Here is a 27,157-nt window from a genome sequence, read left to right as displayed (position 1 = left end):
TCGTCCACAGCCCAGTTAACACGTGTAAACACACTGGCGCGCTCACATGCACACGCATGTGGCCACACAAAATCACACACAACGGTGTGCGCGCATACACCCAGGGAGGACCACACGCCGGACTCCCAGAGACCCGGCTGGCCCGGGACTCGCCCTGAGCCCCCAACCCGGAGGGGCGCGGCCGTGTGCAGAGCTGGAGCGCCTGGCTGGTGCGCCCCTCGCCTGCGCCCCCCTGCCTGTTTCGCTGCCCTAAACGTGCAGGGCAGCGGCTGGGGCGCCCCTCGCTCTCCGCCCCCTCCGCTGAAAGGAGACGAGTCACCCCCCAACCACCACCACCAGGTTTTGCGGCCGCGCCTTCTCCTCCCCCGCCCAGCTCCCGCCGCTCGCTCGCTCCCTCCTCCCTCGGTCCCTCCTCCCTCCCTGGCTCGCTCCTAGCGCTCCCTCCCCGCGCCGCTGCAGAGCGCGGAGCCCGAGAGGGAGCCGGCGCGGGAGCCGGAGCGGGCGGCGGACGACAGCGCAGGCGGCGGCGGCGGCGGTGGGTCCCGGTCCTGGCCCCGGAGGGCGCGGAGTCCCCACCCGCGCCGCTCCGGCCCCTCTACCGACGCGGGGCGCCGAGCAGCATGCGCGGCCGCTGCCCGCCGGCCCCGGCCCCGCGGCGGAGCGCGCCCGGCCTCGACCCCGGCCCCAGCGGCAGAGGCGGCGGCGGCGGCTCCGGGCCGGCCCAGGGCGCTGAAGCAGGCTCGCGGAGTCCCTGTCGCGCATCCTGAGCGCACCTGCCCCTCCGCCCGCCGGGGCCGCGGCCTCCCGCCTCCCCACTCCTGAGCCCCGGCCCCGGCTCTGGCTCGGCTCGCGCCCGCGCGGGGCGGACAGACAGACGGCCAGCCCCGCGAGGGCGCGCGGACTGCCGGGCGGAGGTGTCGGAGGAGGAGGAGACGGAGGAGGGGGCTGGGCAGGGGCTGGGGCCTGGCCGGGCCGGCTGGAGAGACATGCGATTGGTGACCGAGCCGAGCGGACCGAAGGCGCGCCCGAGATGCAGGTGAGCCAGGCGGCCGCGGCCGAGCCCCAAGCGGGTAGCCCCGCGGCGAGCGCCCCTGGGGGCCGCCGTCGGCCCTGGCTGCGCCCTCCTGGGGTTGCAGGGCACCTCGGTGCCACCCAGACCTCCTTTGGGATCACAGGCCCGATTTCCCCTCAAGCCTCAGAAATGAAGATTCTTCCTTTCCCACCTCCCCTCCCTCCAACCCCAACAAATTCAGGGTTTGTAAGCTGGGAGCCTGGAGCTGGGGCGGGGTCCCCACGGGTGTCCCAGCCCTGCTCTGGTCTTCCCTCCCTGTCCCCCCTCCCATTCTGAGTATTGGTCACTCTAGAGGGTAAGCCCCCTGCTCAGCCCTGGGTAGGTACCTCCCTTCGTGGACCCCAGGTGACCCCAGGCAGCCCCCACCAGCGCCAGACACTCCCTAGCTGGTGGACACAGGTCAGGGACTGGATTTCTCCACAAGCTCCAGCCTGGATGGCAGCTCCCCACCACACACAAGCATCGCCCCTTTCCAGCTCCAGCCCAGTGAAAAGGAGATGGGGAGGAGGGAGAGTGAAGGGAAAGGAGTTGGGGACCGGGAGAGCCCAGGAACCCTTTAGGGGCCTCCCCTTTGTCTGCGTTCAGCCTGGGCTTCTCACCTCCTCCTGCCCCACTTTTCATTCTAAGGCAGAGCGGGTGGGAGGTGGGAACCAGCTGAGAAGAGGGAGGTAAGGAGGGAGCCTCCTGCTCCCCCTCACGCCCTTTTTGGGGTGGGCTGTGGGCTCTCTGCTCTCAAGGCATGCCAGGAGATGTGTCCCTCCGGGCGGATCCCACTTTGAGGAGGGGTGGGGCCAGGTCAGTGGGCAGCCCCCTCCAGGTTCCTGCTGGGGTCGCAGCCCGGTCCAGCCCGACTGTGCCAGCACCTCCTCTTTGTTCTCAGAGGCCTTGGGATTGGGGTGGGGGAGAAGGGAGCCTGAGAGGATGGGAACGGCTCTGCCCTGAGCGGGTGGGAGTGCAGGAGGCCCTGAGGTGGGGCCTGTGGCATCTGGACAGCCCCTTCCTGCTCGCCCAGCCCTCCATCAGTCCTCTGCTTGGCTTGGGCAGCCAGAGGGCGCATAGCCCAGCCTGGCCCGCAGCTCTGGGCTCAACCCTGCTGGTCATTATGCCAGCGGCTTCAGCATGGGTATCTCCTATGCCCAGGGAGCAATGAGCCGGGACACCCAGGCGGCAGAGAGCCTGGGGCTTCCCCAGATCCAGCGCAGAGTGTCAGTGAGAAGAGGGCCAGCTGCTCCCAGACCCTTTGTCCTTGTATAAGCCAGGAAGGAGCTCAAAATCCTCACACCTTTGGGAAGGCGCTAGCAGCAGGTCTACTGGGACAGCATGCCTGTCCTTCCTGCTTTCTACCCATGGCCCGAGGTGGGAAGGAGAGTATAGGGTGGCACAGGGGAAAGACCAAGAACTCCTTGGAACCGTGCTGAAAGAGGGCACGGACTCAGATCGGGGCTCCCAGCAGCACCCAGCTGCCCCTCCTGGAAGGGGCTTAGCGAAGGCACGGACAGGCCCCCTGTGGTGTTCTGGTTGTCTCTGCCCCCCTCACCACCCCCTGATAATTTAAGTGTGAGCCCGTGGGTAGGGCTTAGTTAAAGCTGCAGTGGTCCCCAGGGTCTGGAGTTAGAGTGGGAACCAGCTTTTAGGGGAATGGGCATGTGCTCAAAGCCAAGGGCCCTGTGTGACTGGGAGGGAGGTGGAGAGACTACGCCTTGCAATAGTCCTCTTTCACCTGGGCTCATCTTCATCCTCTGCCCTCTGGGCATCCATTTTTCCTATATTGGGTATTGTTTTCTAAAACCCAGACTCCCAGAGGGACCTCCCCCACCCCACTCCCCAAAAAAACAACCCTTGTGGAGGCGGGTGGTGGTTCTGCATGAGGCTGGACGGGATCCCTGGTGCCAGTGAGGGCTCCTGTGGTGCTGCTTTTCAGGCGCCTGTGGAAGCAGATATCTGGAGAAGCACAATTGGGGTTGGGGTGTGTTCCTGTTGGGAGAGAAGGCAGTGCAGTCATTCGTGCAGTGTCCCAAGGAGGCCTGAGGCAGCGTGTGGGTGGGAGAAGAGAGGAAGTGGAACAGGGAAGGGCCAGGGAGGGGGGTGCAGTAGGTGTGGTGGTTTCAGAGTCAGAACCTTAGCTTGCTGGCTGGAGTCTCTTGGGCTAGCTGTCCTGTGTGTGGCACTCTGTGAAAGTGGCCTTCCAGCCCCACCCACCTCCATGGTTAGCCTCTGGAGGCTTTCTGTTCTGTTTCCACCAGTTCCGCCACGTATCCACCCATCCTCACCTGGCTTGGCCCTGCATCCCCTCACAAGAGGTCCTTTCCTCTCTTTCTCCTGACCCCCTCCTCCAAGAAGCCTCTGCCTGCCTCAGGTCACTGCCCCTCCTTCCCCAGTCACCCACAGTATAAAACCACACTTGTTTGCACTGAATATTGTACCAGCCCAGTCACGCATGCATTTGTTCTGGACATCCTAACCAAGCTGCCTGCTCGGCTCTGGGCTAAGCATGATCTGCCTTGAACACCCTGAGTAATCCTAGTACCCTTCCTTTGGCCCTCCTGCCTGGCCTCTGGGATGGGACAGACCCTTGGAGGTACAAGAGAGTAGCTGTTGGCTAGTGGCAAGGACTACCTGTGCATGAATGCACAGAGCTAGGTGATGTCAAAGATGCCCCAGGCAGGAGTTGGGAAGAGACAAACGGTACTCACTAGCCCACACAGACGCTCAGAGAAGGGTGGGATTTCTCCCTGGGGGTTGAGGTTGTCAGAGGTGCTTTAGGAAGAGAGGGAGACTGGCTGAGTCCTAGGGAAGTAGCAGACTGCAGAGACACAGAAAGCAGGGGACTCCAGAATCAGGGAAGATTCTTTGTAGAAAGAGTGTGAGAAGGCAGATTCATTTCCCAATACATTTGAGGCATTCTTGATGCTGACCTTTGTTTAGTTGTGGATGAATGAATGAATGAATGAATGAATGAATGAACGAACAAGTGAATGAATGAACGAATGAATATCCCTGGGTGCTGTATGGGCTCAGTAGAGCTGTGCTGACAACAATCTACTTGTGTGTGTTCAGTTTCTTCAATGTTATTTCATAGCGAAGTTGTCAAGAGTGTGGACCCCGGAGCCAAAAGCCTGGGCTCAAGTCTCAGCTCCACCACTGCCTAGTTCTGTAACTTTGGGCAAGTTGCTTAATCTCTCTGGGCCTGTCTCCTTATCCATAAAGTGAGGGTAACAATAGTATTCACCTCAAGGGAGGATGTGACAATTAGGTGTGCTAACATATGCAAAACATTTAGAACAGTGCCTGGTACACAATAAGCCCTTAAGAAGTGCTAGCTACTCATAGTTTACATCAGTGATATGCTCATGATCTTATCCTTGTAGGTGGTAGGTGCAGAGGTTTGATTTTATACCTAAGAAAACAGAGCCAGAGAGGTGGTGAGTGACTTGCTCTAAGTCCCCAGCTTGCAAGCCTGCGGTTCAGTCTAGAATGCGTCCTTCCTGACCTCTAGGCTGCGGCTGTTACTCACTAATCCAGGCCTAGCCTGTTAATTAATTAATCGAGGCATTTAGTATTAATCATAGTAGTAGTAATAATACTATAATGAACACTGTTACCCTACTCTCCAACTTAAACACCAGCAATCCAATAATGATGTACACCTTCCCATGTGCTCCTGCACACCCCGTCCCATCACCTCTTTTTCAATGACTACTCTAAATCATATATTTAACAATCTCTTGCCTCTTTAAAATTATATATTTTAACATATATAAGTGGTTCTGTTTTAGTTATTTTTGAACTTTATAAAAAGAGCATGAACTGTATGCAGTCCTCTGGAATTTACCTTTTTTCTTCATCACATTTAAGCTTCATCTATATTGTGAATAATAGATGTAGCTCATTTTTACTGATGTATAATGTTCTGTCATGTGATCATAAAAGTGTAATTAACATTCTCCTACCAATGGGCATTTAAGTTATTTCCATTTTTTGCTCTTAGAAACAGTACTGCCAGGAACCTTCTCCTCCCATCTCTGAGGCAACGTGCAGTGTCCCTGGGGCACAGAGCTAGGAGTGGAATTGCTGGCCTGTAGGGCATGTTCACATTCACCCTTACTAGGATATTTGCCAAAGTGTTTTCCAAATTGGTTAGACCAGTTTGTGTCACCCCAGCAGGAGATGAGGGTTCCCATTGCACCCCATCCTGATTAACACTTGGTATTGTCAGGGGGCTTGATTTTTACTGATTGAATGAATGTAAGATGGTATTTCATGATGGCCTTGATTTGCATTTCTGGAATTCAAGGTTTCTGGTATATGAAATGGGGGTTGAGATGGGCAGCAGCCAGTGTGTACTGGGTGCTCACTAAGCAGTCATCCCATCGGCACCCATTCCCCCAGTTGTGGGAATGCTGTCTCTACCATCCCTGAAGTCTGGGATGGGTACAAGCAATCAGGGAGGACTCCACAAGCAAGTGGGATGAAGGAGGAGCAAGAAGGGCTTAAGTCCCTGCATGTTTAGTGCAAACAAAGGATAGCAAATTCCAGGAACCCCAGAGGTTTTGTGTTTATCCCAGGATGGGAAGGAGTAGTCCTAACTTAGGAGGTAGAGGGAGCCTGTGTTTCATTATTTCAGCATTCCCACCTCCTGCACAGCCGCCCTGTGCACCTGGCATGAGGCCTGGCATTGGTGAGTGCTTAATAAGAGTTTGGTGACCCAGGGAATGAACCCCGGATGGAACACATGTGTGCTTGCTCCTCCTCCATTCTCACTTCCTTGGGGAGTCCTCTCTGACTGCTCCTGCTCATGGATGGAATGAGGGGTGGCTGAGCAAGGTGACTCCTGAGCATTGCAGGGCCCGCACACGCGAGGCCGTCCAGATCCCTGCTGGTCCAGAGGGTCTGAGAAGCTGGGTGCTGCCAGGCTAATTTGGAGCAGCTTCCTCTGCCAGCCTGGTGCATCAACGATTGATTCCACGCTGCCTTTCCTGCCTGGGCCTGGGCCCCTGGAGCTGGTTAAAGACGAGCACCGGGGCTGGCGGAATAATTATGCCTATTTCATGTGACACCCAAATTGATTGCCGCCAGGGTGACATTACCAGGGCATTGTTCCTCGTCTCCAACCTCTTATTACATGTTATTAGGGTGTGTGGTGTGTGTGTTTTTCTATTTTTTCCCATTTCGGGGAATTAATCTCTCTCTGCCACCTCCTCTGCTTCCCTCTGCAGAAAACCTGCCCTCAGCTCTGGGAGGGGGTGGGGGCCTGGCCAGCACGTTTCTTCTGCCTAGCCCGATGCAGGACAGCAGATGGCGGGGGTGGGGAAGCGGGGGGGCGGGGACCAGCTATCTCAAGTCCCTTTACTTGGGTGCAACACAGGGGCATCTCAGAGCTGAGAGGGGCTACTGAGGTATAGATCCCAGCAGAGGAGGCCTCCTGTAGTCGCTTTAATCCATGGTCTCAGCTTGCATGCCTCCCATGATGGGCTGCTCACTTACCACTGAGGCAGACCTTCTGTCCTGAGCCATGTAATGTCTCATCGGATTCCTCAAACTGAGCTGAACGTGGGTCTTGGCTCCCCTCTCTGGGCCTGCAGTGGACCTTTGCAGCCTCTGCCTTGATACGCTCCTTAGAGATTTGCAGAGGTGCCAGTTCCTCCCCCAAGTCTGGGCTTCTTATGAACGGGCAGCTGGGTGGTAGCATCCATTGTGCCTGAACAGGACACTCCTCCTGTATGTGTCTGACTGGAGCCTCCATCACCTCCTGGATACTGGGCTCAGTTTACCAGGTTGGAAAAATGGACTCTGGCAGTGGCGTGGCCAAGATTCATTTGAGTGGAGAGGGCTTTGAACTGCCAGTGCTGGGAGAGAGGCAAGTGTTTTATTTATAATCTGCCTGTCCATGTTATACAGAACTCACTGGACCTTGGTTTGTGATGTTTTAGAGGGTTATTTTTCACTCTTCCCCTTTTGAGGCAGAAATAACCCAAACTCTCACCTGTCCGTGACCCAGCCCTGCCATGGGGTGGCCATGTGACCCTTGTATGATGTTGGGGACAGAAGGTGGCTGCGGTTGGGAGGCTGGGGTCCTTCCAAGGCCCTAGCCCAGAGATGCTGTGGGATGTTGGACAAGTCCCTGATGCTCCTGGGCCTCAGTTTCCTCATCTGTGTGAGGGTCTCTAAGGGTGTTATGCCTTTGGAACCAGACAAGCTCAGGACCTTGGACAGGTGAACTAATGGCTCAGAGCCTCAGTCTCCTCATTAGTGAAGTGGGTGTGTAGCGTGGTGAGGGGTGGTGGGGTCATTCAGCAAAGCACTGTGTGTGCTCGATATAAATGTCTCTTCCTCTCCCTCTCCCGGAACTCTCCACCCCCAGCAGTGAGGACAGTGTGAAGTCTGCCGTCCCCACTTCCCAGTGAGGAATCTGTGGTCCCCAGAGGTAAAGCCACTTGCCCAAGATCACGTAGCAGTCCCCTGAACCTGAATCAGAAGGAGGCAGTATGCAGGAGTGGGCAGGACAGCTGGGAGTCTGACTGCCTCAGGCCCAGTCCCAGCTCTGCCACTCATCACTGTGGGACTTTGGGCAAGGTGCATCACCTCTTGGTGCCTCAGTTCTCTAATCAGTAAAATGGGGATAATACCAGCCTCTTAGGGTGCTTATGGAGATCAGACAGGTTCATGCCTGGCGCATAGCCAATGCTATGTTAGTGTTAGCTTAAAAAAAAAAAAAAAAAAAGGCACTGTAGGGAAGTGATGAAGAGCATGGACTCTGGAACAAAACCATTGGGGTTCAAATCATGCTAACACTGACTCCGAGCAAGTTATGGAAACTCTTTGTGCTTCTGCTTTTTCCATCTGCAAAATGGGGATAATGGCAGCACTTACCTCAATGGGTTTGTGTGAGATTAAATGAATTTTTATATGCAAAGTGCTTGAAATAATGCCTGGCACACCGAAGGCCACCTATGAGGGTTTTACCAATCATCATTCTCATCATCATTCTATTTAGCTCTCTGGCTAATCCCAAATCCCAGGCTAATTCCACCACACCTCTCAGCCTCTCGCTGCCAGCCTCAGTCTATGAGGCTGTGACACCCCCAACCCCAAGCACAAGGCCTATAGCTCTCCCAGGTGGGGGTTGACTGGTTTCCAGGCCTGAGCTGTTCCCAAATAGAGAGGCCCTGAGGGCTGGGGCTGCAGAGAGGGGTCCCCCTGGGAGCCCCAGGAAAGTGTGAGAGGACCAATGGGGATGTGGCAAGCATGTCCCAAGGGGCCACTGGCCTGGGCAGGGGATGGCGCTGGGGGCCTTGAGGGGCATCTTCCTGTCCCCAAGAGCCTGGGTTGGCATCTCAAGACATGAGAAGGGAGATACTGGGGTGCAGGACTAGGGTTGTCCTTGGGTCCCCCTCAGGTCATCCCCCCAAATAGGCACTTACCTGCCTCACTTCAGCTCTGGGACAGCTCCCATCCAAGTGGGGGTACTGGGCAACCTTGTGCAAGGGGCAGGAAGCGCCCAGAGTGGTCCGGGACTCCCCCGAGATCACACAGCAGGGCGGGGTACACTGGACGCAGCCCACTTTACTCACCCAGAATGGGCCTCCTGTTGGCCCTGCCCAACTCCCACTCCTCTCCACCAAGCCTGCCGCTCCTGGAGGGCAGAGCCTATATATAGAAGCCTTGAAACACTCAGATGCTCTGACAATTAAAATTCATAATTTATCCCACAAATGGCCGGGGGCTGCGAGCTGGCCGGAAGGCTGGCAGCTCTTGAGATGACTGTGCCCTGGTGAGCTGGACAGGGGCATTCCTCCCTTCAGTGCAGGGCGGCCGAGTGCTTGCCCAGGGTGACCCAGGACAGACAGGCAGACAGCCACACCATGCCCAGTCGGCACCCTCCAGCGGGCGCTGAGGCCAGTGAGCACATGTGGGAGAGGATGGAGCTTCCCAGAGCGCACCTAAGTGATGGTGCTGGGGGCCAGAGTGTGGGGGAGGAGGGGCAGCCAACACACACACACACATACACAGAGGCCACTCACACACACACACGCAGACACACCACACTCACAGACACACCACACAGGCCACTCACACACACACCCCACACACACACAGAGGCCACTCACACACAGACACAGACACACCACACTCACACACAGAGACACACCACACTCACACAGACACACCACACTGATACACAGAGACACACCATACACACAGGCCACTCTCAGACACACCAGACTCACACACAGAGACACACCAAACACAGGCCACTCACACACAGACACATCACACTCACAGACACACCAGACTCACACAGAGAGACACACCAAACACACACATGCACAGGCCACTCACACACACATACCACACACACACAGGCCACTCTCAGACACACCACACACAGGCCACTCACACACACAGAGACACACACACACAGAGACACACCACACACACATGCCACTTGCACACTCACAGACACACCACACTCACACACACACAGAGGCCACTCACACACCATACTCACATACACACACACACAGGCCACTCACACAGACATACCACACTCACACACACACCACACACACACAGAGACACACCAAACACACACAGGCCACTTGCACACTCACAGACACACCATACACACACAGAGGCCACTCACCATACACACACACAGAGGCCACACACACACACAGAGGCCACTCACACACCATACTCATACACACACAGAGGCCACTCGTACAGACACACCACACTCACACACACACCACACACACACAGAGGCCACTCACACATACCACACACACACACAGTGACCACTCACACACACCACATACACACATACTGACCACTCACACACACCACACACACATACACAGAGGCTACTCACACACATCACACACACAGGCCACACACACCATACACACAGAGACTACTCTCACACCACACACACAGAGGCCACACACACACACCACTCACACACAGAGGCCACACACACCACTCACAGAGGCCACACACATGCCAAACATACACACACAGGCCACACACACGCCACTCACAGACACACACAGAGGCCTCTCACACATACACAGAGGCCACACACACCACACTCACACAGAGGCCACTCACACACACACAAGCCACTCACACACATTCACACACACTCACACACACACAGACACCCCGGGGGCCCAACAACTTTTTGCCAGAACCAAGAGCGAGAGGAAAATAAAGAATTATACACGACAAAGGACATGACCTCAGTTTTCTTCCAGGTTGATTTTTCTGTCCCCATGGGGGGCTGAGGAGGAGGAGGGGAAAGGGGGGGCAGGTGGGGGCAGGGCGGACCAGCCCCCAGAGAGACGGCCAGACACAGGCTGCCTGGTCCGGCTGGTGGAGCTGCGCACTCTGCCAGGCTTTCTCCTGCAGGAGCTCAGCCTGGGCGCAGGACTGCAACTCTCAGGGTCCGCCTTCCAGCCTCACCACCTCCCCATGGACCAGGAGGCAGCTCCCAAGATTAGACTGGCCAATGACGGAATTGTTTCTCCCATTAGCAGCTCCTACCTTATGCCATTATCAGCCATTCACACCTCAGCGGGGATTAGCCCTGGAAAGCCAGAATGGAGCATCTTTAAAAGGAGTCCAGGGACTGGGGTCAGGATTTGGGCTAGGAGAGAAGCCATTAGGAGTCCCAGGATGCTCTCAAGTTGACCAGGCCACAAGTCCCTTCCCCACTACACACCTTTGCTCTCACTGTTCCCTCTGTGGAACGTGCCCTCCCCCTGCCTCTTTCTAGGCCTGTGGGAAATGTTCGTATTTTAGCCTGAGCTCACATAGCACCTCCCCTCACCACAAAGCCTTCCTTCATTACGAGCTAGGTTAGGAGTTGGAGAGCAGAGTGCGCGTCCTGCCCCTCGCAGCAGTTGTCTGGTGGGCTCTCTCTGCTCCGTTGAGGTGGGCGCGTCTGCAGGCAGGGCCTGGGAGTGTGGAGCTGTGTCAGGCCCGGTCCCACTTCGGAGGCGCTCAGTCTGGGGGCTGCAGAAGAGGAGGCCGCAGAAGTGCCAACGGAGCTGGGAGAAGCCCAGCAGCAGTGCGGGCAGAGGGTGGCCAGAGATCCAGAGGGGACCCACCAGAGGCTGTCCCTTCTTCCCAGGCTAGAGGAGAGCCACCAGGGGAGAGACCCTGGGCTGCTTCTGAAGGCCAAGTAGGAGGCCTCTAGGCATGGGGGAATGGATGGTTGGCCACTGCGACAGAAGGAAAGACCCAGGCCGGGGTGACCGTCACAGTCCTCTCTAGATGGGCCCCACTGCGCCTCCACTTCTGGCCACTTGACCCCAGTCATCTCTGAGCAGGCACAGTTCCCGCTAACACACTTTATCATTTCCTGAAACGGATCCATCATACTGAAGCTGAAGCAAAGAAGGGACCTCAGGCAGGCAGGGACTCGGGGAGAGGACAAGTCACAAGGAGCCCAGGCTGGGCCTTGCCTCTTCTTTGGTGATCCGGCGTGAGTCCCCTCACCTTTCTGAGTCTCCCTCCCCACCTGGATATGGAAGTGCTCAGACTCACCTGGTGGAGTGGCGAAGATGGGGCTGTGTTAACAGGCCCCAGGCTGACATGCACAGGTGGTGGGGGCTGGGAAAGTGGTTGTGCCTGCAGAGCAAGCTCTGGCCTCTGTCTCTCCCTTCTCTGCCCCCAGCCTGTGTCCCTATCTTTCTCCCCTCCCCCGGCTCTGCTTTCTCTGCCTCTCTCTTCCTCTCCTCTGCAGCCTTACCCACCACGTGTCTCCTGGGTGTCTCCTGGTCTCTGTCTCTTTCCCTCTCCTGCTCTCCCCATCAGTTCTTGGCAGTGGATCTGGGCAGAGCCCTGGGCAGACTTTCCAAAGTGCTCTAGCCCCCTTCCCAGGCCTGCTGTCCTCCTCGCTCCATCCCTCCTGCTGCCCACTCACTCACAGGCACAGCAGGCATCAAGGCAAGACGAAGACTGTACACACCTCCTCGTTTCCCCACCTCCTCGTTTCCCCGTGAGGAACTGCCCCGGCCACACAGCCAGGCTGAGCTCCCAGATGACCCTGGGCCCCAGCCTTCATGGGGCAGATGCCTCCATGCCAGATTGCATGCCTGTGTGCTGGGCAGGGTGGGGGGGGATCCCTGCGGTCCCTGAGGAAAGCTGAGTGGGAGCACTATGAAATACTGATACCATAAACCTAAAATAACTCAACTTGCCATTCTGTGCTTCAGCTAGCCCCACATTAGGTGAGATTGAGGCCCAGGCGGCAGCAGCAGGCACAGGAAAGAAAGGAGTGTGGAGGAAAAACAGTGAGCACACATGGTGCGTGTAACACACCGTTTTCTGGAAGTTGGGGAAAGGCTTTTGTCAGGTTTTGGGGCAGATGCCTGTCCCCAAATGCTTTTGTCGGGTTTGTGGGCAGATTCCTAGCTCTCTGAGGACTAGGGCCTTCCCTCAGCCCTGGGGCCTCACCCTATCTCCACCCTGACAGGACAGCCCCTCCCCTGGCCTGGCCTGCAGAGTCTAAGCGCTGTGTCGCATCAGGCAGCTCTTGGAGCAGGCAGCCCAGCTAGGAGACAGAGCTCTGCCACCCTCTAGCTTTGTGACCCAGGCCCAGGGCAAGCAAATTCCCTTTTCAGAACCTTTGTTCTTCTCATTTGTAAAATGGGTAAGAAAGATCTCTTTTGAAAGCATTTCTGAGACAATATGTATAAAACCCCAAACCTTGGCTGGGCACAGTGGCTCATGCCTGTGATCCCAGCACTTTGGGAGGCTGAGGTGGGTGGATCACTTGAGGTCAGGAGTTCGAGACCAGCCTGGCCAACATGGTGAAACCCTGTCTCTATTAAAAATACAAAAATTAGCCTGGCGTAGTGGTGGACACCTGTAATCACAGCTATTTGGGAGGCTGAGGCCAAAGAATCGCTTGAACCTGGGAGGCAGAGGTCGCAGTGAGCCAAGATCTTGCCACTGCACTCCAGCCTGGGCAATACAGCAAGACTCCCATATAAAAAAAAGAAGCCCCAAACCTGGCCCATAGCCAGGGCTGTCCAAGTGTTAGTCCCTCCCCTTTTCTAAAGAAGGTGCCTGGTGGATGAGCCTGTAGAGAGGATGCTGTGGGGGAGTCATGCCCCTGCCCCCGTGGGCCTCCAGATGCTGCCTGTGACTCCTGAGCATCTGCCTGTGACTCCAGATGCTGCACAGAGTGACTCCTGAGCCCTCTCAGTGTTCTCTGAACCTGTCCATGGGTGATCCCAGGCCCCTTCCATCTCCCCTAATTACCCTCCTTCACCCTGAGACCCTGGGGGCACACCCTGAATGTGATGCCCCAAGGAAGGAAGCCCACCATCCTGAGCCACCCCCCGCCCCCAGAGAGATTTTTCCAGCCCCAGTGAAACTGCAGTTTTTGGCCTGAGCCTCCCATTTCCCTTTACCCTTAAGGAAGGTTTGAGGATGTCGACCTTCCAGCTGGAAAAGGGCTAGTTCCTGGTGGCGGTACCCTCAGGGATCCTGAAGTGGAGCCCTTACTGTGCACGCCAGAGTGGGCAGGCATCGCTGAGGCATCACTCTCTAGCAGGCTGGCCACAGAGAACTGCATGTGTCAGGGAGCGTTGCCTGAACCAGGCCGTGTCTGTCCCAGGACATGAAGGAGGGTGTGACCGGTGGCCAGCAGCCTGTCCCTTCCACTGTGGGGCAGCACAGAGCCTGGGGCAGCCCTCTGCAGTGCTGGTCTGATGGCTCAGGGTCCCCCACTGACCTGAGCCTGGGAAGGACTTTGGATGCTTTAGGGTCTGTGTGTGGTGCTCCAGGCACAGCTCTCTGCTGCCTGCCCACCTGCCTGCCTTTGATGTTTTATTTCCTTTGTATTTATTGGTCCAATTTTTAAACTCTTACCCTTGTAGGAAGCCCTTCGGGGGCAAGGATCCAAAATAAAACACTGATTAAAATGCATAAAATACCTCTTCTTGACAGTTGCAGGAGTAGCAGGCAGAATGAACGGTGCCAGGATGGCAGGAGCGGCACATTGCCCACTCAGCAGTTTGGGTGACCCCTCAGACGTGACTCTGCCACCATCCATAGATGACAGGGACCCCATGGGGGTGGGAGACCAGGAGACTAGGCCCAGCGGGCTGTGCCCTTGCTGTGTCATCTTGGGCAGGCATCCTAGCCTCTCTCAAGCTTCAGCTTCCCCACCGTTAGGGCAGCTGCATGTAAGAGGCATGGGATGAGGCATCTCAGAGCCCATACCCTCCCAGAGCTGTCCTGCTCCCACGGAGCATGGCCCATGGCTCTGTGGGACCAACTGCCAGGCCTGGGGTGGCAGCTGTACAGGGCAAGGCTGACCAGCTTTTCTACCAATGTATTTCTTTTTTATTTTATTTTATTTATTGTTTTTACAGATGGAGAGTCTTGCTCTATTGCCCAGGCTGGAATGCAGTGGCACAATCACAGTTCACTGTAGCCTCAAACTCCTGGGCTCAAGGGATTCTCCCACTTCAGTCTACCTGAGTAGTTGGGACTATAGGTGTGTCCCACTATGCCTGGCTAATTTTTAAATTTTTGTGGGAGATGGGTGTCTCACTATGTTGCCGAGCCTGGTCTTGAGCTCCTGGCTTCAAGTGATCCTCCTGCCTCAACCTCCTGAGTAGCTGGGATTACAATGGGATAACAGTGGGATTGCAGCACCACCATGCCCGGCTTCCAACATGTTTCAATTCCTCAGGTCTCTCATTGCTCAGTGGGCCTGATCGAGGGTTAGCCCCATCAGCAGGGCTTCCACCCCTGCAAAAACTCACTCATGCACATGTTTCCTTTCAAAGAACATTCGTGGGGGTGTGTTCTGTGCCACACTTCACTCTGAGCTACAGACACACTCTCTGCCCTTGAGCACCTCACTCTCTAGCAGGTGAGACACACACACCCATGACTGAGCCAGGATTAAACATACATTACAGGAGAGATGCCAAATGCTGAGGCTTTAGAGCATGTTTCCCTCTTTGCTCAAGGTCACTAGGAAGCTCTCACCTTTTGTCATTAGGCAGGACTTGGTGGCATTCTTTCCTGACTGGCTTCCCTTTTTTAGCTTTTATCTTTTTATCATCTTGTAGCATAATTTTTCTGTCAGTTGGTTCAAATCACTTTGGGGAATGAGGTGTGCTATACACCAATTACATAAAATCACTACTATAAGAATAACAATGTTGGGGACAAGAGGTGATATCTGACTGAGTAGGTCAAGGATGGCCTCCTGGAGGAGGTGGCCTTTGGGGTGGAAGGTTACAAAGACTGCTGGGGCAGGAGTCTGGGACAGTTCTCCAGAAGAAGATGACTTAGAGATAGGAGTGTGCAGGACAAAGTGGGGAGGCCCAGGTGTCTTTGCTCAGGAACTGGTGGGAAAAGAGGAAAAGAGTGCTCAGGGCAGGTTGAGGACAGGTGGTGCAAGCTTCCTGTGTGCCAGATTCGTGTCTGTATGAGAGGGGCTTACCAGCACCTCGGGGTGGCCTGTGTCCTCACTAGCCCCCCTCATTCCCCAGCCTTCTCTCCAGCAGCTCCCGCCACCCACCAGCCCGGCCCTAAGCTGGATGCTAAAAGTCCTATTTACCTATTGAGGTCCCCAGCCTCACACCCGCGCCAGCCCCAGCTTCTGGCCCAATTACTTATTGATCGCCTGTCAGGATGTTTGCTTTTTTGGTGGGTCACTGGAGCGTGTGTGACTGTGGAAAATAGCCTGGTGGGAGTGGGGTGGGGAGAAGCGGAACTGCAGAAGAGCCTGGAGAGAGGATGAGAGGGGCCAAAGGGAGGGTCAGGGTGGACAAAGCCCTTGGGGATGACAAAACCCTTGCAGATTCCATAACATGTCAGTGACACCCTGAGTCCTCTCTGCTTAATCAGTGACTTAATCAACAACCACGAAGCTCCTGTCAGTCCTAGGAGACTGGTGGAGCATTTGCAAGTGTGTGGCTTTGTGGACAGACCAGAGCTCCCACCCCAGAACTGCTCCCTCTACTGGCTGGGTGTCCTTGGACAGCCACAACCTCTCTGAGCCTCAGTTGCCTTGATGGCTGATGCATGGATGACAAGGATGGATGGCCTGTGGCCATGAGAGCAGGGGCTGTGTGAGGTGTGGGAAGGCGTGGGAAAAGGGCCTGAGCTAGGGTGGAGAGGGGACATGCAGTCTGGGCCTCCCCCTCCTGCAGTGAGCCCCCTCCAGGCCATGAGTTCAGCGTGTGGACACGGCAGCAAAGCCCCAGGGGCACTGGAGGCTGGAGTGGAGGAGCGGGAGTGGGTCCTTACCCCACCAGTAGCGAGATGACTGCAGCTTGGCTCCCAGAGGCCATCCAATCCACCCGTGGAGCAGCTCCTAGGGTCTGACCTACCTTCCCCCCACCCCCCTACTCACACTCTTTGCCAGGCCAGTTTCCCATGGGGGTGGATGGAGAGAGAGGAGGGAAGGAGGAGACGGGAGGCAGTTCGGGGCAGAAGTGGGGACAAGTGGCCTCTGAACAGGGGATGGGAGAGGGTCATGGAGGCTCCCACATACCCCTTGCTCACTCTACCTGCAGCCTATATGCAAACTGGACCCTGCTCCTTGCACGGTTTCTCATATCACCACCCCTCAAGCCCTGCATGGCTTCAGGGCCCAGCTTGAACAAGCCTTGGTGCTGTAGTAGGGGCAGACTCCTCCGGGGTTGCCTGGCTGTCCTGGCCTGTGGGAATCTGCACCTTCCTCAGACAAGCAGCTGTACTAGGAAAAAGGTGATGGGAGCCCTGAGAGACAGACAGGTGAAGGCTGGAGAGGCTTTTTAAGGGGAGCACACTTCACTTCTTATTGGGTATCAGAAAACACTTCTTAGAGCGGTAGACTTCAATTAGGCCTTGAGGATGGAATTTCAACAGCCAAGGAAGGGGCGTTGCTGCAGGAAAGAACTGCAGGAGCCAAGACCGGGAGGCAGAAAAAAAGATTCTCCAGGCACTGGGCTCAGGAGCCTGAGCTGGGTCACCAATGGGACCCAGAGGAAGAGGAGAGTCACAGATCCCACCAGGAGTCCAGGCTGGATTTGGATTTGCAGGTGCAGGGGGCGGGGGGAGGGTAGCTTCAAGGCTGGGCCTTCTGGATGAGGTGTCCTCCAGCAATCCAGGAACCCCATGGGTGACCGACCTGTGAACAGTGACAGGTGCCATTGGTTTACTGCAGACCCAGCCACAGAGCTGATGGGCAGGGGGGATGGTGTTTGCACCTGGGGAGGCTCAGGGCTCAGGGCTGAGTGAGTGGGGCCCCCAGCAGCCTCAGAAGTCCTGGCCATGTAGGCTGGGGTCTAGCCACACTTCTGGCTGCTCTGGCTTCTTGGGGGCTGTTCCTAGAGGCCTCAGCCCTTGAGCCCCTTTGATCCCCACTGTGAGCCCAAAGGCGGCACAGCAGGTCTGGTTTTATCCCTGATGAGCACCAGGGGAACTGTGACTCTGGGCAGGGTGTGTGCCTGGAGTCAACCGCCTGTGAAATGTAAAGGAGATGGTGCCAATGCCAGGCTCTTTGAGGTGACCTGTCCCTTCCCTGAGCCCCTCCATCCCAAGGGTGCTGGGAGGGTCCTTTGGGAAGACTCCAGGCAGGGTAAGAGGCAAGGAGGAGGCAGCATGAGGAGGCCAGAGGCCCTTCTGGCATGGGTATCTGGACCCTGCCTCTCTATCTGCATCAGGGTCGTCGTGACAGGGCAGGAGGGGGCCCAGGCGGCTTGGGGTGGGGTCCAGACACACACTGCCCTCTAACTGCCACTTCTGTCCTGTGCTTGCCCCCTGCTGCAGGTGAGCGAGAGGATGCTGGCGGGGGGCGTGAGGAGCATGCCCAGCCCCCTCCTGGCCTGCTGGCAGCCCATCCTCCTGCTGGTGCTGGGCTCGGTGCTGTCAGGCTCGGCCACAGGCTGCCCTCCCCGCTGTGAGTGCTCCGCCCAGGACCGGGCTGTGCTCTGCCACCGCAAGCGCTTTGTGGCAGTGCCTGAGGGCATCCCCACCGAGACGCGCCTGCTGGACCTGGGGAAGAACCGCATCAAAACACTCAACCAGGACGAGTTCGCCAGCTTCCCGCACCTGGAGGAGCTGGAGCTCAACGAGAACATCGTGAGCGCCGTGGAGCCTGGCGCCTTCAACAACCTTTTCAACCTCCGGACGCTGGGTCTCCGCAGCAACCGCCTGAAGCTCATCCCGCTGGGCGTCTTCACTGGCCTCAGCAACTTGACCAAGCTGGACATCAGCGAGAACAAGATCGTTATCCTGCTGGACTACATGTTCCAGGACCTGTACAACCTCAAGTCACTGGAGGTTGGCGACAATGACCTCGTCTACATCTCCCACCGCGCCTTCAGCGGCCTCAACAGCCTGGAGCAGCTGACGCTGGAGAAATGCAACCTGACCTCCATCCCCACCGAGGCGCTGTCCCACCTGCACGGCCTCATCGTCCTGAGGCTCCGGCACCTCAACATCAATGCCATCCGGGACTACTCCTTCAAGAGGTTGTACCGACTCAAGGTCTTGGAGATCTCCCACTGGCCCTACTTGGACACCATGACACCCAACTGCCTCTACGGCCTCAACCTGACGTCCCTGTCCATCACACACTGCAATCTGACCGCTGTGCCCTACCTGGCCGTCCGCCACCTGGTCTATCTCCGCTTCCTCAACCTCTCCTACAACCCCATCAGCACCATTGAGGGCTCCATGTTGCATGAGCTGCTCCGGCTGCAGGAGATCCAGCTGGTGGGCGGGCAGCTGGCCATGGTGGAGCCCTACGCCTTCCGCGGCCTCAACTACCTGCGCGTGCTCAATGTCTCTGGCAACCAGCTGACCACGCTGGAAGAATCGGTCTTCCACTCGGTGGGCAACCTGGAGACGCTCATCCTGGACTCCAACCCACTGGCCTGCGACTGTCGGCTCCTGTGGGTGTTCCGGCGCCGCTGGCGGCTCAACTTCAACCGGCAGCAGCCCACGTGCGCCACGCCCGAGTTCGTCCAGGGCAAGGAGTTCAAGGACTTCCCTGATGTGCTACTGCCCAACTACTTCACCTGCCGCCGCGCCCGCATCCGGGATCGCAAGGCCCAGCAGGTGTTTGTGGATGAGGGCCACACGGTGCAGTTTGTGTGCCGGGCCGATGGCGACCCGCCGCCCGCCATCCTCTGGCTCTCACCCCGAAAGCACCTGGTCTCAGCCAAGAGCAATGGGCGGCTCACAGTCTTCCCTGATGGCACGCTGGAGGTGCGCTACGCCCAGGTACAGGACAATGGCACGTACCTGTGCATCGCGGCCAATGCAGGCGGCAACGACTCCATGCCCGCCCACCTGCATGTGCGCAGCTACTCACCCGACTGGCCCCATCAGCCCAACAAGACCTTCGCCTTCATCTCCAACCAGCCGGGCGAGGGAGAGGCCAACAGCACCCGAGCCACTGTGCCTTTCCCCTTCGACATCAAGACCCTCATCATCGCCACCACCATGGGCTTCATCTCTTTCCTGGGCGTCGTCCTCTTCTGCCTGGTGCTGCTGTTTCTCTGGAGCCGGGGCAAGGGCAACACGAAGCACAACATCGAGATCGAGTATGTCCCCCGAAAGTCGGACGCAGGCATCAGCTCCGCCGACGCGCCCCGCAAGTTCAACATGAAGATGATATGAGGCCAGGGCGGGGGGCAGGGACCCCCAAGCGGCCGGGCAGGGGAAGGGGCCTGGCCGCCACCTGCTCACTCTCTAGTCCTTCCCACCTCCTCCCTACCTTCTACACACGTTCTCTTTCTCCCTCCCGCCTCCGTCCCCTGCTGCCCCCCGCCAGCCCTCACCACCTGCCCTCCTTCTACCAGGACCTCAGAAGCCCAGGCCTGGGGACCCCACCTGCACAGGGGCATTGACAGACTGGAGTTGAAAGCCAATGAACCGACACGCGGCAGAGTCAATAATTCAATAAAAAAGTTACGAACTTTCTCTGTAACTTGGGTTTCAATAATTATGGATTTTTATGAAAACTTGAAATAATAAAAAGAGAAAAAAACTATTTCCTATAGCTAGTCGGAATGCAAACTTTTGACGTCCTGATTGATCCAGGGCCCTCTTCCAACTCAGTTTCTTGTTTTTCTCTTCCTCCTCCTCCTCTTCTTCCTCCTTTCTCTTCTCTTCCCCTGTGGGGAGGGATCACTCAGGAAAACAGGAAAGGAGGTTCCAGCCCCACCCACCTGCCCACCCCGCCCCAGGCGCCATCAGGAGCAGGCTAGGGGGCAGGCCTGGGCCCAGCTCCGGGCTGGCTTTTTGCAGGGAGCGGGTGGAGGGGACAGGTCTGCCGATGGGGGTGGGAGCCTGTCTGCTGGGCTGCCAGGCAGCACTACTGCCAGGGGTGGGAGCCTGGCTTGGGTGTGGCTGAGACTCTGGACAGGGGCTGGGGTCCTCCTAGGGGACAGCACAGTTAGTGCAGAGAGCCAGGGGCTGGAGGTGGGGCCAACCCCAGCCTCTGGTCCCAGCTCTGCTGCTCACTTGCTGTGTGGCCTCAAGCAGGTCACTGGCCTCTCTGGGCCTCAGTCTCCACATCTGTATAAATGGGAACATTACCCCCTGCCCTGCCTACCTCACAGGGCTGTTGTGAGGAATTGATGAGATGATGTATGTGAAACACTTTGTAACCTGTAAAGCGCTGTGCACACGTGTGGGTGACTGTTCTCATTATGGTCATTATTATCTCACTGTGGGGGATGGGGCTGCCGAGGGTCCCTTCATGAGGGTAGGGCTGGGGTGTGTCGAGGGGAGTGGCGCTCCAGGGACTTCCAGAGGCTCCTCCTAGGACAGCAGCTGGGGTTGTGGCTGGCAGCACTGGCTGGAGAGGGGGGCTCTAGACCTGAAGGGGATCCTGAGGCCGTGGGCATAGGGAGTCCCTCACCTCTGGTCTCGTGGTGGGTCTGACTGCCAGGCCTGATGATAACAGCTCTACAGGGCTCAAGGCTTAGCTCCCCAGAAGCTGGAGGCCCTCTATAGCATTGGCCTGGACTGATGCAAGGATTGGGAGCACCAACTCTGCCCAAGCCTTCTTTGCACAGCATTTATCAAGCACCTACTGTATGCCATTTCCCATGTAGAGTGCCCAGGCTGTGGGGACTGGGGGAAGCAGTTCTGGGACTGCCCTTGAGGCTTCCCAGGCCCAGTCTGGCCCCGTCTTCCACCAGGCTGTGGTCTGAGCCTGTCCTGGGCTGTTAGGGCTTCTGGGTTTGGGGCTGGGATCTGCCTGCACATGAGCAGACCCAGAGGCTCAGAAAACAGCTCCCCACCTGCTGCTTGCAGCCCTGCCCATTCAAACCAAACCCAGCAGCTTCAAACTTGACCCTGGAGAGGGGTGCCCCCAACAACAGAGTGTGAAGAGCCAGGCAGTCACCTTGTAAGTTTCCCATCGGCCACGGACCTTGACCCACAAAGCTGGGCCAGTAGGTCCACCAATCTCTGTCAGGAAGGAAGGGCTTCGGGCTCAGGGAGGCCTGGTTTCTCCCCTCAGGGCTCCCTCTTTCCTTGGGAACTCCTTGGGTTCAGCCCCATAGTGGACCCAGGGTGATCCTGTTGCTCATTCTTCAGGCTAGGGGAGAACTCCAGCGATATAAGAATCAATGGGCACAGACGCAGCTGAACATGGAGCAGGAGCAATAGGGAAGTCAGCCCTCACAGCAGGAGACTTCCGGGATGCAGCTCCTCCCACCAGGGTTCTTCCCAGAGCCCACGCCCCCACCCAAACTCGCACAGCTACATGCCTATCACCTTCTAAACCAAACCTCGGGTGGGATGACATGGTGGGCGGAGTCTGGTATGGAGTTGGCACTCAATCACTTATTCATTCATTTAATCTAAAGGCATCTCTGAGAGGCTGGTTGCCTCCTGGTTCCAGCTGAAGCAGTTGGTAGCCATAGCTGGGCCAGCCTGCCCTCTCCCCCATCTCCCAACCACCACCTAAGACTGTCCCTGGTTCTGGGGGAGGCTCAAGCCCTCTGAACTATGGCTTTATCCCCTGAGAAGAAACAGGATCCTCTGCCCATAGGATCCTGGACTATTGGTGTGCAACTGTTGAGGGTCGCTGTGGGCAGCCTAGACTGGTGATTATAAGGCTATAAGGTTTGAGGTCAGGTCTGAGTTTGAGTTCCAGTTCCAGCACTTACCAGCTGCCCAGCATTGTTAACTCCTCTGAGCCCCAGACTTCTCGCCTGTAAACACTTGTTCGGGTCATTAGGAGGATGAAATGAAGGCACATGGGTTGGCGTGTGGATCGGTGCAGTGCCTGCCATTCAGTCAGTCCTCTACCACTGGCAATGGTGATGATGACCCCACCCTTACACAGATGCAGAGGGGGTGGGCCAGAGAGGGTGGCAGCTTATCCTAAGTCGCACAGCCTCTAAGTGACCGATCTGGGGCCTGGTTCCAGACTCCCAGAGCCATAGACTTCTAAAACTGACTCAAGGCTTCTCAGAGCCACTTCTGGGCAGGAGAGCATTCAGAGGAGCACGAGGGACAGGGGGAGGGGTCCTTGGGTGTGTATACAACAGGAGGCCATGTGAGTCTTCAAGAACCCCACAAGCCTGCCCCTCCTCCCAGGAGAGACTGGCACACAGGCCGCCTCCATCATCCCAGCCCTGGAAGTCCAGTTGGCACCATCCTCTGCAGGAGGCAGCTTATATGGGTTCTTAACTAATCCCTCTGGGATGCCTCAAGGCTGGTAAGAGCAGAGAGGTCAAGGGGCCAATTTATTCCTGGCTACTGGGAGAGAACAGCCCCCTGAGGAAACTGAAGGACACGAGAAAATTACTAGGTTGTTTGCAGATGGGGCCAGGATCAGTTTGGGGGAATGTGAGTGCCCAGGGCCCATGGACTGGGTTGGCCAAGCAGAGAGGACTGGGGACTGGGCAGAGCCAGGTGGGTTTTAGTCCTGATGCAGCCCCTTCCAAGCTGTATAACCTTCATCTGTGGAAGAGGGTTATGAACTCAACTGCTGCTAAAAGCTCTGCTGGATTTAAAGGGCATTGTCCGGGAAGCCAGACTGGAGAGGCTGCTTTCTGCATGCCTGGACAGCCTTTGAGAGGGGGAAAGGAGGAGCAGATACTGCCTTGCCCTGGCACACACACAGCTAGAACCTGATCCCAGAGGTGGTTTGGAGCGCCACAGCCTTCCTGGGCCACCCACATTCCCCCAGAGCCCTGATGGCCCTGCTCTGCCTCAGACCCCATGGGGTGGCGGAGTCAGGACGCCCTGCTGTCTCAAACCCTATTGGGAGCCAGCTGCTCTGCTCACCTTTTAATCTGGGGCCAAGGGGATGAGGGTGGAGGAAGCTGTTGGGGAAAAGGCAAGATATTGAATCCTGAGAGTCCAGCCTGCTTTCCAGGAGACTGAAAGAGCAGCACAGCCTCCAGGCCTGCTACTCTATGAGGCAGACATGCCTGAACCAGAAATGATGCTGAGACTGGGAACCCACCCTCGACATTCAAGTGGACCTGCCCGAGGGTGGCACCAGAAAGATGAGTGTTAGAGGGAGCAGCGAGCATCAGGACCCCTCCCTGGTTTACCCCTCACAAGTCAGAATACAAGACTCAGAGAGGGAAAGTAACCTGCCTAGAGTCACACAGCAGAATGGCAGATGGAACGTGGGCTTTGGAGTCAGGCTGACCTTAGTTCAAATCCCACCTCCACCATTGAGTCCCACATGCAGAGTAGGATTAAATCCTATGTTTACAGGGTGTCTGGGAAGATCGAAGACAGTGTTGTAAAGTCCCCACCGACGCAGAGTGTGGCACCTGTTGGGTACACTAATGACCACTGTTACTAGCATGACATCTTTATGGGCAAGCAAGGGAGTGGTGGCTGAACTCAAGAACTGGTAGAGTAAGGGACTGTGGGACACAACAGGAATGCCAAATGGGTTGGGGTAGAAACCAAACCTGGCCATACCCTCTGCTTTGCCACTGGAGGCCTCAGGGCTATGTGGGGAGGATAAAAGTAGACTCCAGCCCATGAGCCCTGTTTGCCCAGGAGAGAGAGTGGCTGTGCCCTGGGGCCCTGGATGACAAGGAGGCAGGGGAACATTTCACAGACAGCAAGGGAGAAGGGGTGAGAGGAGGAGTGGAGACCCCTGGCTGGTATCAGGAGTCCCTGGGGAAGTTCTGTCACCAGCTGGCCAAGAGCCCTTGAGTCTTTTAGAGCCTGAAGTCAGGGTTCATGAGGTACAAGGAACAGGGAGCACAGTCCAGCTGGAGCTAAGTGATTTATGGAACCCTCAGAGAACCTGCTTCCACAGCCTATCACCTTTCCTGCTTCTTTCCCCAACTTGGTGCCCTCTGATGACATGAGAGCCTGTACAGGACTGAAAGTCACCCCCAGCTGCCATTCAAATACCCCCAGCTCCAGCCTCCTTTGTAGGCTGGCTGGCTAAGGCCTTTGATTTCTTCATTCCTAGTCTCCAGAGAAAAAAAGTCTGGATGGTCACTCACCAGCCAATCAGTTGGCTGCCTTGAAGTCAGGTGCCCATCCCCTTGTCCAATCAGCTGTGGCCAAGGAGCTCAACTTGCACAACCAAGTTGGGGTGAAGATGGTGCAGAAAGCATGAAGGATTGGATGTTATCTATTTCTGCATAATGACCACACCCACAACTTACTGGTTTAAAACAACTGTTTATTTGTTCCTAGCTCTGGAACTTGGGCAGAGCTTGATGAGAACAGCTCATCTTAGTTCTGTGTGGCATCGACTGGGGAGACTTCACTGCTGCTGGAGGTCCCAGATGGCTTCTGACCATGTCTGTTGCCTCGGCTGGGAGGCTGGAAGGGCTGCAGGGCCACGGGCTCCTCTCTTTCCACATGGTCTGTCTGAGTTAGTTTGACTTGTTTAGGGTAGCTCAGCACTCCAAGATGACATAAATGGAAGTTCCGAGGTCTCTCGACGCTGAGGCCAGGCAGACCCATAGCACCACATTGGCTGCATTCTATTGGCCAAGGCAGTCTCAGATCTGCCTAGATTCAATGAGAGGGAAGACAGAGCCCAGCTCTCACTAGGGGAAGCTGCAGTCACATGCAAAAAGGCACACAGGGTGTGAGAACTGTCACGGCCACCTTTGGAAGTCACCCTCCACAGGGACCTCTGTGGTGCCTTATTCCTTTGAGGAACCACTCATGGGTGCACAGCCCTGTATGGTTCGCTGAGGAGTAGGGGGCTTAAAGAGAGATGGTGACTGTCCCAGCGATCTACAGCTGGTAAGGAAAGAGCCAGGACCTGGACCCAAGTTTGCTGTGCAGTCTGAGGCCCTTTCCATAGCGAGGGTACGGGGCAAATATGGCAATAACCACAATAGCTACTGTTCATCGAGGGTTCATGCCAGGCCCCAGGCCAGATGTTCTATGTGCCTTCTCTTATTTCATCATCCCAGGAGGAGGGGCTTACAGGCTCCCCTTCAGATGAGAATACTGAGAAGTGACTGTATGGGGCCCACCACCACGTAGGTGCTGACTCCAGGATTCACACTTAGGACGCCAATACTTCCCTGAAACAAAGCACCACATTGGGCCGGAAACACTCCAGACTCAGGCTTCTCATCTGTGAAGTAGGCACAGCGTCCTTTCTTTGTGGAAGGTAGGGGAGGAGGGTGTGCTGTGGCCTGGGTGGGTGAGCACATGGAGGCGGGGGCATGCTGTAAGCTTCTGCCAGTTGATTCCCCCGTCCTGGCTCCCAGCCCACCTGGCATCCCTGTGGAGCCCTGAGACCGAGGCCCCGCAGCCTGCTCTGAGGGACTGGCACTCTAGGACTGGCCTGGTCCCTGCTGGGCCACTGGGGACCACAGGGCAGGGGTCTAAGAACAGCAGTCACACAATACATCCCTAGGAGGACAGGGCCCTCCCCTGGGAGCTCCAGCCTCTGCCTGCCTGAGAGAGCTGATTGCTCAGCCTGGAAAAGGATTTACAGCCTCCCCATAAGCCTATTATGGCTCATCCTGTGGCCCCAGCCCAAGCCCTGTCATCCTGCCAGGTGATAGTGCTGGTGTCTGAGAAGGGGCCACAGAGACTGAGGGATGCCCCAGTGCTCAGCCCCAGCTCCTTCCTACCCCAGCCTTCAGGCCAACCCAGGAGGCCCCTCCATGCCCCAGGTGTGACCCCAGCAGGGACCCAAGGTCTGGCTCTCCCTGTACATCCACTGCCTACACCCCCTCACTCCCGGTCTGGACTGTGACACACGGCCACAGAGACAGCCAATCCTGGGGCTGGAGTGGCAGGATGTTCCAGAGGAACAGAGGAGGAGGAGGAAGCTGGAGGTGGAAGAAAGACAAAGCCAGGCAGGACAGAGGACAGGCAGGCCCTCCCCGTGATTCATCCCTCCTGGTTCCCGGGGTCCAAGCTCAGCCCAAAGGCAGTGGTCAGCGTGACTCCCTATTCTGCTGATGAGAACCACAGACCTCAGAGAGGCCCAGCCACCGCCCAAGGTTGCATGGCTAAGCCATGGAGCCTCAGAAACCACAACATGCCCCTTGTGTGCACTCATTCTGTAAATGAGGAAACTGAGGTACAGCAAGGGAAAACTGAAGTACAGCATTTTGTGACAGGCCTAAGGTCACAAAACAAGTCAGTCGGCAACAGCACCAGTTCTGACTCAGCTCAACTGGGAGGTGGCCACTTCCATGGAATCCAGAAAACCTTCCTATGGGAAACACAAGGTCAGACTGGCCCCAGGGGGACACCCATTCCTGGGGGCAGGGGCGGGAGCTGGAGACTCTGACTTCCTGCCCTTGCTGTCTGACTTGCAGACATTTACATAGCTCATTAAAAAATATGGTGTCGTAAAGAGGAGAGAGCCGGCACAGGAAAGCCTCGTCCCTCGTTGCCTGCCAGCCAGAATTCTTGCAGGACACTCCAAGGGCACAGAGAATAGACCTGGATGGGAGGAGGCATGCAGATGCCCCTCCGCAGCACCCAGAGCTGGGGCTGGGGGAAGCTTTCGCGGCATCTGTTTTCCTGGGCTCTGTCCACAGCTCAGTGCCAGGAGGTGGTGTGACCTTGTATAAGACCCTGAGCATCTCTGGACTGACCCCTCCCAAGGGCCTAGGAGAAGCCTACACTGGG

At 56.7% G+C, this 27,157-nt stretch overlaps 1 protein-coding gene across 13 annotated transcripts in view; it reads left to right on the top strand.

Moving 5' to 3' along the window:
• Positions 1 to 20,736, top strand: part of LINGO1 (leucine rich repeat and Ig domain containing 1) — a 207,255-nt gene extending 186,519 nt beyond the window's left edge. For 12 of the 13 annotated variants that reach the window (XM_025390119.1, XM_025390116.1, XM_025390117.1 and 9 more), the window contains one exon: positions 17,864 to 20,736. In XM_025390119.1, the coding sequence (XP_025245904.1) occupies positions 17,876 to 19,720 (1,845 nt within the window). In that variant the 5' untranslated portion in view covers positions 17,864 to 17,875 and the 3' untranslated portion in view covers positions 19,721 to 20,736. Of the gene's footprint in view, positions 1 to 428; positions 1,037 to 17,863 lie in introns of those variants that run through there. The other variant, XM_025390114.1, reaches the window with a different exon arrangement.
• Positions 20,737 to 27,157: the final 6,421 nt, after the last annotated feature.

This window comes from Theropithecus gelada, chromosome 7a (genome assembly GCF_003255815.1).
Source record: "Theropithecus gelada isolate Dixy chromosome 7a, Tgel_1.0, whole genome shotgun sequence".
Classification (NCBI taxonomy): domain Eukaryota; kingdom Metazoa; phylum Chordata; class Mammalia; order Primates; family Cercopithecidae; genus Theropithecus; species Theropithecus gelada.
The sequence above is the reverse complement of the archived record's forward strand: the minus strand, read 5'-3'. Positions and strand labels throughout refer to the sequence as shown.